This window comes from Lucilia cuprina, chromosome 2, assembly GCF_022045245.1.
Source record: "Lucilia cuprina isolate Lc7/37 chromosome 2, ASM2204524v1, whole genome shotgun sequence".
Lineage (NCBI taxonomy): Eukaryota > Metazoa > Arthropoda > Insecta > Diptera > Calliphoridae > Lucilia > Lucilia cuprina.
In genome coordinates this window covers 21,121,662-21,134,091 of record NC_060950.1, presented here as the reverse complement: position 1 = coordinate 21,134,091, position 12,430 = coordinate 21,121,662, and the positions used below count along the sequence as shown (strand labels likewise).

At 33.0% G+C, this 12,430-nt stretch overlaps 1 protein-coding gene across 2 annotated transcripts; it reads right to left on the bottom strand.

The window, feature by feature from the left end:
* Positions 1 to 10,521: 10,521 nt before the first annotated feature.
* On the bottom strand, positions 10,522 to 11,834 carry LOC111674661. 2 transcript variants are annotated; one of them, XM_046956485.1, is made up of 2 exons: positions 11,696 to 11,834; positions 10,522 to 11,276 (listed from the first exon to the last, which is right to left on the bottom strand). In XM_046956485.1, the coding sequence occupies exon 2, from the start codon at positions 11,203 to 11,205 to the stop codon at positions 10,636 to 10,638; it is 570 nt and encodes a 189-aa protein (XP_046812441.1). In that variant the 5' UTR covers positions 11,206 to 11,276; positions 11,696 to 11,834; the 3' UTR covers positions 10,522 to 10,635. The 2 variants fall into 2 exon arrangements, with proteins under 2 accessions (XP_046812441.1, XP_046812440.1); XM_046956484.1 differs by lacking the exon at positions 11,696 to 11,834 and adding an exon at positions 11,362 to 11,491 and having other exon boundaries at positions 10,524 to 11,276.
* Positions 11,835 to 12,430: the final 596 nt, after the last annotated feature.

Genomic DNA, 12,430 nt, shown 5'->3' with positions numbered 1-12,430 from the left:
TCTATCTATCTATCTATCTATCTATCTATCTATCTATCTATCTATCTATATATCTTTCTATCTATCTATCCATCCATCTATACATCTATCTATCCATCCATCCATCCATCCATCTATCTATCCATCTATCTATCTATCTATCTATCTATCTATCTATCTATCTATCTATCTATCTATCTATCTAAGTATCTACCTATCTATCTATCTATCTATCTATCTATCTATCTATCTATCTATCTATCTATCTATCATCCATCCATCTATCTATCCATCTATCTATCTATCTATCTATCATCTATCTATCTATCTATCTATCTATCTATCTATCTATCTATCTATCTATCTATCTATCTATCTATCTATCTATCTATCTATCTGTACAGATTTGCGGCAAAAAATCCTACAAATAATTCAAATTTCATTTTCGACAAGGAATAAAAAAATCATAAGCATTAATATTAATTAATATATTATATTTTTTAAAATACGTTTTAAAATATATGTATATTATTTTAATGATATACATTGGAATCTATATCTTTTAACTTTTGACCTCAAATCCCTTAAGTAGGTTAGTGAACAATATTAAGCAAGACATGTATCTTGATTTTTTGCAATAAAAACTTATATTTCCTAAATTGATTACAGTCAATAGGCATTTTCTTTCATTTGAAAATGGCATTTTGGCGCCAAACTAATGCTTAACTTTAACTTAGATCTATTTTATTCATATACTTAGTTATGTGTATGAACATATATGTATGTGTTTATATACAAAACCACGACAATTGTTACAAGTTTCGAGTGTATTTTTATAAGTTTGCAATTTACTTCAAAAATAAAGAATGTGTGGGAGTCATACTCTGTACTGGTACATTTTCAGTAAGGGTGTTTTTAATAAAATATTTTATCACAAATAAATACGGGTATCTGTTCTTACTCGTATAGCTATAAACTGGAAACATAACGGGTTTTTTTGATATATGTACATTGAAAGCTTGGAAAGCGAAATATTTATACTTCGGGAATATGGCGAAAACATAAGTTAAGATAAATATTTTCCAACTGCGTTGAATCATAAGGGAGACGGACATAACCGCAAACTCTTCTAGTAGTATGTTTTGCATCATTTGAGTTCCAAACTACTCGGCATAGTAGACAATATCAGAAAGGAAAGAGGCCTTGAGAAAATTAAGCTAACGAATGCTTCTATGCAATGAAATCTGAGTTAAGAATCCTATGGGATACTCACAGAAAGTGCAATAACGAGAACTAAGCCCTAGGTTTAAATGATATTATGTATTCATAGTGGACTTACATCCTTATGGGCACAACTATACAAAATTGGACAAACGAAAATAATATAGAATATACAAAAGCCCTATTTGGAGAGGTAAAGTTGTATGGGGGCTATACGAAATAATGAACTAATTATAACCATTTAACCATAGGCTTCGTTCTCAAAAAAGAGTCAATGAAGACTATGTGCCAAATTTCATAAAATTTTTTTGAAAATTGCGACGTATAGAGCGCGTACAAGGTTTACACAGACTGAAGGACATAGCTAAATAGATTCAGAAAGTGATTATGACCCGATTGGTATACTGTAGGACCAAGACGAAAATGGCTAAATAGACTCAGAAAGTGATTCAGACCCGATTGCTATACTTTAAGGTGGGTGTAGGACCAATATTTGTAGGTGTTACAAACGTCAGGTCAAACGCATAATACACTGCCCACTATACTGGTGATGTCGGGTATACATTTGTAAGCATTGATCACATTAACTCTCTCACGTGTACAGGAATTTCTAAGATAAATGGTTATTTAAAGAAAAACGTTATTTTTTGAATTTTTTTTGTCACTACATGCTAAAAAAGGATAATATCCTGCGATATCCTTCGAAAACATTTATCATTGAAGTCACATCCATTAAAAGTCCTGCGATTTAATTCTGTGCTTGAAAGGGTTAAAATCACATCGTATCATAGCACAAGTGTTTGCCACTTTATTTTTTGGTATTCGATCCAAATTTCAAAAATATTAAAAATGACACCCTAATGTTCATGTTAATGTGTGTTTTTGTAAAAAGTTTTGTGCGTTACGCATTCATACTCATACTTACATATACACATTCCTACATTCAAACATATAAATATTTATGTGCAAGTATTAATAAGGATACGTACATACATATACACATATATATGTATTTATCCTTATATCACTGTAGTTTATTTTTCTACTTTTTTAAGTTCGAAAAAAAGAGAAAACAAAAACAACAAAATAAATGTGCCTATGGCGCCTACACGATATAGTTTGAGTTGTTTTCAAAATTCACGCAATTTTATGTTTATGTTTAGTTCTTGCTTATCATTGTTTTTGTAGTTGTTCCTATCCTGACAGATTTTGAACTTTTTCCTAGAATCCAAATAAAATACAAATACAACAAAAATAAAATACACCAGGGAGACGAAATGTTGTACCATTAGATGTGAAGGGGAGAACGCATACCATTTTTCTATACGTATCGGAACATTTTTAAGCCCACTATGTGTATGCACTACATCACACTATTTACACTTACATATATACGTACATAGATACTTTAGTTTATTTTTTGGTGGGGGGTTAGGAATGAGTGGGGGTTTATATTCTCGTAAAGTAGTTGGGTGTATGGCAGATTTGCTGATATTTTATACACAACCACCAACGCATATTTTTAGCACATACATACAATACATATAGAAATGTACATTAAAACTTTTAGTAGAGAAAACTTTGAAAAAAAAAAATAAATAAAACTAGGTTGTGTTTCACTCCATAGTATTTTAAAAAAGAATTGTGCGTTTTTCCTCTGCTTATGCTGGTGGTTGCTCTTCTTCTCATTCATCCTGTGTACTAGTGTCTTCCATTACTATGGAGATTGAAGTGCCTGTTTGTAATGATGCTGGTTATTCAGCTATTTTATATTTTGTTTTTGTTCGCTTTTGTTTAGTTTTGTGCTAAGCTCGCATTTTTTATATACATATTTAGTTTTGTAATGCTTTTACATTTCCCTGGCATCCATCCTTTCCTAATAAAGTCTATTTGAATCATTTAATATTAAACACTACTGCATGTTAGTGTTTTTGATTATTCGAATCATATGTGTAAAGTATAGAACTTGGTTTTGCAGTTTTTTGTAGAGATACAAGTATATTAAACATAATTATAAACTTAAAAGCCTTATTCGGCGGTTCAGTTGTATGGGGGCTAGGTTAAAAAATGGGCCGATGTTAACTATTTTCAACAGGCTTGGTCTACGAACCATAGAATATCATGTGCCAAATATCATTTAATTATCTCAAAAATTGCGACCTTTAGTTTGATTACAAAGTTTACAAACCCTATTCTGGGGTTCCGTTGAATGGGGGCTAGGTGGAATAATGGACCGATGTTAAGCATTTTCAATACGCTTTGTATACGGTATCATAGAAGATCACCTACCCAATTTCATTGAATTATCTCCAAAATTGAGACCTGTAGTTTGATTACAAAGTTTACAAGCCCTATTCGTGGGTACAGTTGTATGGGGACTAGGTGAAAGAATATACCGATTTTAACCATTTTCAATAGGATTCGTCCTTGGGACAATAGAAGATCATGTACTAAATTTCATTGAATTATCTATAAAATTGCGAGTATATAAGGTGAGTATATATAAGGTGCGATCGAATAACTTTTTCTTTCCTTAATAACCCTCTTTCAAAATATCTACTGAACTTTTTACTATGAAGATCTTTAGAGCTGTAGCCTACCTTAACTTTCCTCCTTAAATCCAAATAACTTGTCCTTACTCTAAGCTGCACAACTTTAAATTTAGTACCTCTCTTAGACATCTTCCGATGCTCTTCCCTTTTAAAGCAGCAACCTCTCTGAACTTTCGTCAATAAATGAGAGAAATGGTATTTACATCCCGACAACATACTAAAATCGGCACCTATTCAAAACCCCTAGTGTGTTTATCTAATGATTAGAACAGCAGCCTCAAGAATCTTCTACTCAACCTAAAGTTAAGTGGCCCTCTAGCAAACAGTTTCCCTCATATTATCTCAACAAATGGGGGGGAAATGCTCTTTACCTCCAAATAACTCCAAATAATTATTATGTTTTATGCGTTATTTTCAAAACATCTAATCTCTTGGACCTTTTACTCTGAATATCTGATCATATTCCCTTAAGAGCAGTGGTTTCCCTGATCTTTCTTCAATAACTGGCAGATATGTATGTTCCTTTATTTTCGACTTTTTTAAGTGTTGACCGTTTTTTAGGCGGGACTTTTTGATTCCCTCCTGGGGCATGTTATCTTGACAAAAGACAAGAAAAATGGTTTAAACCCAAATTAAAGGGTGAATAATGTAGTTTAATGACTGATGTACGTAAAATTCCATAATTCGATATAAGTTCTGTAAGGTTGCTGAGACCACAGTTACCCCACAGACGAGTGACTGTGGAAAATGTATGAGACACGGGATGGATGTATATGACACGGGATGGATTTAGGAGTATGCGGCCCTTAACCCACCCGTGTACCTAGATTGTGTCGGATATTATTCTCAATGAGTGTATCCAGTAAATAGGAAGTGTGCTGGGTTCTATTGTGATGTATATAAGGTATCTTATACAAGTGATATAAGGTATCCTATACAAGAGATACCAATGAATTTTCCTTCTGTTACCAATATAATTGACCGCACTGTGTTCTCTTCAAATAAGAACAAATCCTCAGATTATTTAATGGATCCATGTTTTGGTCAACCGATTGGGTTCCTAGTTGCTGTTGCCGACTCAACAGAGGCCATGTCATCTGCGTAGTTGTAAATAGAATTGAATTTTACATCTCGGAAGTTAATCAAAGGGCCAGAAATAGCCAGAGAATATATAAATTTGAGTCGTCAAAGATACTTAACTTATGGATGATAAAAAACCCAGCGAAAGTAGGCCGTTCCTTATCTTTTACTATCGTTATTTCAAAAGTTTCTTGAAAATGCCTTTCTCTCCTCCAACGTTACCAGTGGAATAAGTTTTCGTCTTGCAAGTGATTCTTTGTCTTGTCTTATCCTTATTGGTAGAAGAAATTCTCTTTAACTTTAATAAGATTTTACTGCAGTATCACTCCTTAGAGGACCAAGCTAACTCTTCCTTATTTCGTAGCAGCACTGAAACGATATCAAAATTTTGTTGTTATTTTTCCACCAGAACTAAGTAACCGATTAATCTAACCCAAAAAAAAACAATTCTGAAACACTACAACATGACATTGACATTGTTTTTATGTTGTTTTACAAACATATTAACTTCATTTTACAGCGTATCTATGTGTGTGTAACGAAATCGAATGGCGTTGCGTTGTAACTGCCTGACTGCCATCATAATTTTCGTATGATGCTCGCTTTTAAACAACAACTACTTTTGATAAAATTTACTATGGCGCCATCTCGTATATTTAATGTTTTTAGTTGGATGCTACTGCTTATATTTTTCGTAGTCCTATTTACAATTTAAATCCTTCGTTTCGTTATGATTTCAAAAAGAAAAACTAAACAACAACTTCATTTTGAAAATTATGTTTTTATTTCATTTTGTTATTTTCTTTATTTAGTAGATACGGAAGCTAATAAAAATTAATGCTTCATATTGATGTTTGTTCGATGGTTGTTGTTTGGTTCATTTGATGTTTTTTATATGATTAAACAATGAAAAAAGAAAGCTTACGACATTGTAAATTTGGTCTTGCATAATTTGTGTCCTACTTTTCCAAAAACAATTGTTTTAATAATTGGCGATAGTATAAGGATGTATTAACTTAAATAGTTGATCTCTAGAAAGAAAAATTACATTTAGAAAATTGCTTAAATTTTTGTGTTCTATATATTAACTTTCGGCATAATAATGTATAAAGTTAACAGTGTTACTTAGTTAAATATTTCACTCTAAATGTTTTAACTTTATTTTCATTTGTCATTTAAAAAAAAAAGTTGGAAATGGAAAACAGGATAATTCTTGTTATTAGATCTGTATAATTCAGAAATAAAAATCCGAGACGGCTTAAATCGGCGGCGCCTGGCCGTCGGTAATATTTTGTAAGTCGCGCCGTCATCTACTTATTTTTCCTCAAAAGCTAAGCCGGCTTAAGCGTTGCCGCTGATAAAGATTGGAATCGGACATTTATTTACGAAAATAATTTAAACAATTTAAACGCAGTTGTCACACTTTAAATGTTTATGGCAAATTGAAAAGAGTTGCCACATAATAATACTGTAATAATATCAATTTTCTGCAGAAAAAACTTACATAGAGACAGGTTCCTATATAACAGACTATTATAGAGAGATTATTCAATTCTGAAAAAAGTTAAATTGAGCCGACAATTTAGCCGCCGCCGATATTTTCTATAATAAACCGCCACCATCGACCGAAAATGATTACTCCGCCTCCGATCAATTTGCTTGTGTCTCCGGTATAAGTAGGTACGTTTGTTCAAAATACTTTGGTGTTTATCGCATTTGTTTTGTTTATTTTGTATTTTCTGTGAAAATATGCACTTATACTTTTAACGCAGTTAAACATCCATTTAGGCGTTAAACTTGATTTAACTTTGTAGTAAAAAAATAAAACATTGTTTTGGAAAATTGTAAGTGGTTAACTTTACTACATGCACCGTTATTATAGTACGTAACAAAAAACATTTATTTCAACATAAACTTTGCAGACGCTCTTCTATTAGACGTTGACCGAATGATAAACTTAAGTCCTAGCCTCCTGGAGTGCAGAGGATATATTCGTTCCAATCATTCACCAACTTACATTAGTCCCATCCTCAGACCATAAAGAACGATCTTCGGGATAAAGGGCAACTTCCCAGTGTCAACCTGAAAATTATACTTGCGACCTACTACGCGAAGAGTAAGTGATTCGCAACGGGTTCAAGAATCCAGAGCAGTTGGTCTGTTCTCTCCTTGCGATTTTGGGTATTGAACCACAGCCACTGTGTGGATCCCGAAGGAACCTTTAACCAAGTGACCAGTAGCAGATTATCTGGTTAGATCCCATGGCAAATCATTCTAAAGCGAAGCCAAGGATACTTTTAACATTACCAGCACCTCTTTTCCCCGTTATTGTAATAACACCAAGGTGAAGATTTCACCAAGGTAACATGCCCCCGGGGGGAGTACAGAGGTAGATAAATTTTGCTAAACCGAAAAGCAAACTGATCAAAAGCGGTTATAGGACAAGTATCAACATCAATGTATACTATAGACAAGGAAAGGCCATAGACAATCATCGGACTTATCCGATCCGGTAACTTTGAAACACTGATCTCAGATAGAATGTCGTACTTAAGTAAAACATTGTATCGAATACCCATAGAAATCGGTTTCTTTATGGATGGCTCTAAATTGAACGGACCTGGGGTTGTACATTCTATATTCGGAATACGAAATATACATACTACCGATTATCTAACCTCAACACTAGTTTATAGGCAGAAGTAAAAGCAATAAAGGAATGCGTAAATTGGATAAGAACAAATATTTTGCCAATAGGAGTTTAGCAAAAACCGTTATCACTTGAAGAAATAACCGAATACTCTCCCAAAGGTAAGGTTTACAAGATATGGGAATATTCAGCAACGAAATTGCGAATGTACCAGCTTCAAACTTGATGTAGTTAACCGGACGAACGCAAAACCATTCGACGCAAAGAGATTTGAATTATAGAATCTCATAATGTCTATTTTGAATGAAATGGTGGATAGAACCATAAAGACCCTAACTAAATGCTTCTTCAAAATGACAGGATTCCACGCACGCCTACACAAATTTGGTCGGGAGGAATCAGACGAACTTTAGAGCATGAGAACAGTGAGGCTTATTCTAAATTTAAAAAATATCTTTTCTCACGAACACTGATTAGAAATTCTAAGGAATTACTTCTATCCTGAAAACTGACTTTCTATGCATCGGACGGTAATACATTCAGTAAATACTATTGCGCGAAACGACCCGATAGGAGTATTTCTTTGGATTTAAGCTATAGTTTTCGGATAATTGAGAATGTATTTTAAATTTCATCATACTGATCCAATAAACATAAATTCATTATAGCTTAAGTTATGTTAGTAACTGTAAGTACGAAAAAATACCACAAATGTTTATCCTGACCTGTCTTTTAGACACTTGGTCTTATACCGTACATATCGATATCGATACGTTTTTCATAACATACTATTTTGGGGCAGGAGTATTCCCTAATGCAGTAAAATGATTGCTTTGAGCTAAAAATTCATTTGCTGTTAAATTGTTACTTTACTTTCCATACATACGTATCTTGACTACACATTGACTGTATTTAAATGAACAGCAGATATAATGAAAGTGTGAGTCCTAGTTATTTATGTCAGTTTAAAAAAATGCACTTTTTTCGCTCCTTTGCCCAATTTATAGAAAAAAGGGTTAATTCTTCTAAACGTTCAAATTTTGTTGAGTTTCTTTTTTAGATGTTTTTCGTTTAGCTTAGAATTTATTTACGAAAATATTTTATTTTTTTATTGTTATGCTCCTTAAGGGATGATGATGCTGGGAGTATTTCCAGTCTAATGCATTAAATCATGTTAATATTTTTATTATTTTATTTTTGGGAAATGTATGCATAGGAATCCATTGAAATCGATAATAGAGCTGTTCAAGAGAAATAATCTATTACAAAATTGGGAGATAAAAAGATTTAGTTTAATTTCTATTTGTTTAAAAGTTTAGCAATGTTTTTATTATTAATTTATTGAATTAATTTTATTGCTATGTATATTTATGTACGGACTCTGATACTGACCTTGAAAACCTCAAATACCTCAAACCTCAAATAAATTTATATAAATCAATACAAAAATAGCTCTTAATAATGAATATCACAATAATTTAAATATTTTCTTTAAATAATTCTTCAAAACCTTTTAAACATAACAGATTTTGGTAATTTTGGATCGACCATTTCGGAAATTGAAAACACACGTTACTCCTTTAGTGGATTTACTTTTTAAACATATATCGACTTTGAAATGAGTATCAGATAATTGTGGTTATATCAAATAAGCTTGTGTCAATTATGGACCATATATACAGAATTTAATAAAAATAAGATTTTGATAATCATGAAAGTGGTTCATGACAGTGACAAAGAAAGTGTTTAAGAATTTCATCATATACTCTACATTCGTTTGAATCTCCACGTCCAAGTTTGCATACATGTGCTCGTAATCCCTTGTGTCCATTCGGAATACGCACCATTATACTAACATGGACTTCAGGCTCATTTAGAGAAGATTTCTCGTCTTGCTCTTATCAGAATCACCCGGATATTTGTGGTTCTACCACACCGTTTCATTACTCCAAGAAGTCTTATGGGTTTATCTTACCCATATTTTTAATTCAGCTTTTGCTGCTTCGAATGGTTTTGCGTTTGTCAGGTTAACTGCCTCGTGCACACTTCCCTCTAAAGCTATTACATTCGCACTTTCGTCGCCCCCAGTAGCCGGGTACCCATATGATGTAAACTTTACCTCTGAGAGAGTAAGGTAAAGCTTTCTTACAATCCAATACGGGTTTAGATTTAATTCTATCACCTGATATCGCCCAAATTGTATTGGCTTTAAGCATTACGGATTCCTGTTGGCATTTGCTCTAATCTTCCGCTTGACCAAGATAGCTGGGATCAGCGTTTAAATGTTTCCAACATGTTCTGTATCTGGGTATTCAATATAGAACCCGAAAACCCCGAGTAAAAACGGATTTCTGCTGGTATTTGCTCTAATCTTCTGCTTGAACAAGATAGCTGGGATCAGCGTTTTATTGTTTCCAACATGTTATGTGTCTGGGTATTAAATATAGAATCTCAGGCCTTCTTTATCCCCCAATTTAAAGTCATACGTGTAACAACGGATTCCTGTTGGTATTTGCTCTAATCTTCTGCTTGATCAAGATAGTTGGGATCAACGTTTCAATGTTTCCGGCATGTTCTGTATATGGGTATTCAATATAGAACCTCGGGCCCTCTTTGTTCCCCAATTTAGAACCATCTGTTTAACAACGGATTCCTGCTGGTATTTGCTCTAATGTTCCGCTAGACTATGATAGCTTTGATCAGCGTTTCAATGTTTCCAACATTTTCTGTGACTGGGTATTTAATATAGAACCCCTGGCACCCCCAATTTAGAGTAAATCGTGTAACAATGGATTCCTTCTGGTATTTGCTCTAATCTTCTGCTTGAACAAGATAGCTGGGATCAGCGTTTAAATGTTTCCGGCATTTTCTGGGTCTGGGTATTCGATATAGAACCAAGGCCTCCTATGTCCTCCAATTTAGAGCCATCCGTGTAACAACGGATTTCTGCAGGTATTTGCTCTAATGTTTCGCTGGACTAAGATATCTGGGAGCATCGTTTCAAAGCTTCCGACATGTTTTGTATCTGGTATGTGATCAGGCCCGTCCGATGATCGTGTACCAGTACATATTGATGACGCGTTCGCCAGTTTGCCTAATAGCGACCGATTAAAAATTATTAATTATTCGAAACTATTTATTAGAATCAAAATTTTACAAAAACTTAAAAATACATAATAAACATAAATATTTAAAGAATATATTATAGGTAATCCTTAAAAATTTCAAACTATGGCCAGAATTTTTACTAAATGCTATAACTTTAAATAGATTCTGTTCATCATTATTTATTTCTTTGGCGTCTTGATCTCTCATTCCTTGAACATAACCAACATGCTTCACTTTAACACTTTCCTCTTTTTCCTCAAGTTTTTTTAAAATTAACTTTTTATAATTTTTAAACTCCAAACTTTTTTCAATGTTTATCTCCATTTTTTCTGCAATATAGTTAATACTTTCCTTAATATGTTTAATTTCATATGTTTTGATTCCATCACGTAGATAATTGATATAAACTGGTTGCAAACCCAATTGAATTAATTCATTTAATTGCTGTATAGCAATTGGTGTGCTGGTAAACTTTGAAAATTCTATACATTTTTTATAGATGTCATAGGACTTTTCGGTGTTACTCTTTTCGCCGCCATTATAACGCGATTTCTCTAGCATACAACTGAACATATCTGCCGCCAAAGCGTTATTTGTTGTTTCTACAAATGACATTTTCGAATACTTTACTATTTCTGATTTTGGGGTAATTTCCAAAATATGAAAACAAGTTTGGGGATCATCGGCTAAAATTATATTAAAAAAATTTTAAATTATTAGAATTTTTCTAAGAAGAGATCATTCTAGTTTTTCTAAACTATAGCATTTTACCTGTTACCACTGACATAATTAGTGAAAGTATTGGCAATAGAATTAAACTTTTCATTTTGTTAAATAAATTAGAATTATTGGATAAATGCAGATGTAGTGTGGTATGGTCACTAAGAATGTACACTAATAACTGAACAACTATTAATATGAAATATATAATCTAATATTAAAGTATAATTTAACTAAAGCTAAGTATTTTTTTTACTATTTATGTATATCAACCACAACTGACTCAGAATTAAACATCGAAATAGATTCGATTAGATAATACCCTGTTCACACAAAGCTATTATTCGACTTTTACGCTCTCATTCTTCAATTTCCAATTACTTACATGATTCGCCATTAGAGATACAAGCCGAGACGGCTCAAATAGACAGCAGCTAACCATCGGTAATATTTTGCAAGCTGTGTTGCAGCCGACTTCTTTTGGCTCAAAAGCTAAGTCGTCTTAAACGTAGCCGCTGATAAAGATTGCAATCGCATATGTATTTCAGTAAATAATTTAACCAATCTGTATGGAGTTGCCACTTTTTTAAATTTTTATGGCAAATTGAAATGAGTTGCTACACAATATTGTGCTAATATTAAAATAGTGAAAACTACTATAATAATATCCGTTTTCTGCAAAAAAAAACTTATTTAAAGATAGGTTTCTATATGCAGAGATATTTCAATATAATTAACGCTTTTAAAGTCAATTTTTGACGTAAAAGTTAATTTGAGGCGAAAATTTAGCCGCCGCCGATATTTTCCATAATAAGCCGCCGACCGAAAATGATTGAGCCGCCGATCATTTTGCATCGGTTTTTATCTCTGTTCGAAATACAATATTTGAACTGATAATTAAAGAAGAAATACATCTAAGCCTGTGGGCCTGTTGGACGCCCCCTTAACCAGTGCCTTAGGTGGCAATCGTATCCACATCCTCCGGTTCACCAGACTAGAACTGTAACCACTAACCTACCGGAGGCCACTAAAAATAAAGTAACAAACTTGTTAGATATTACAACGTTATCAACTTACAAATTTTGTCTTGCAATATTTTCGGTAATGCTTTTTCTGACAG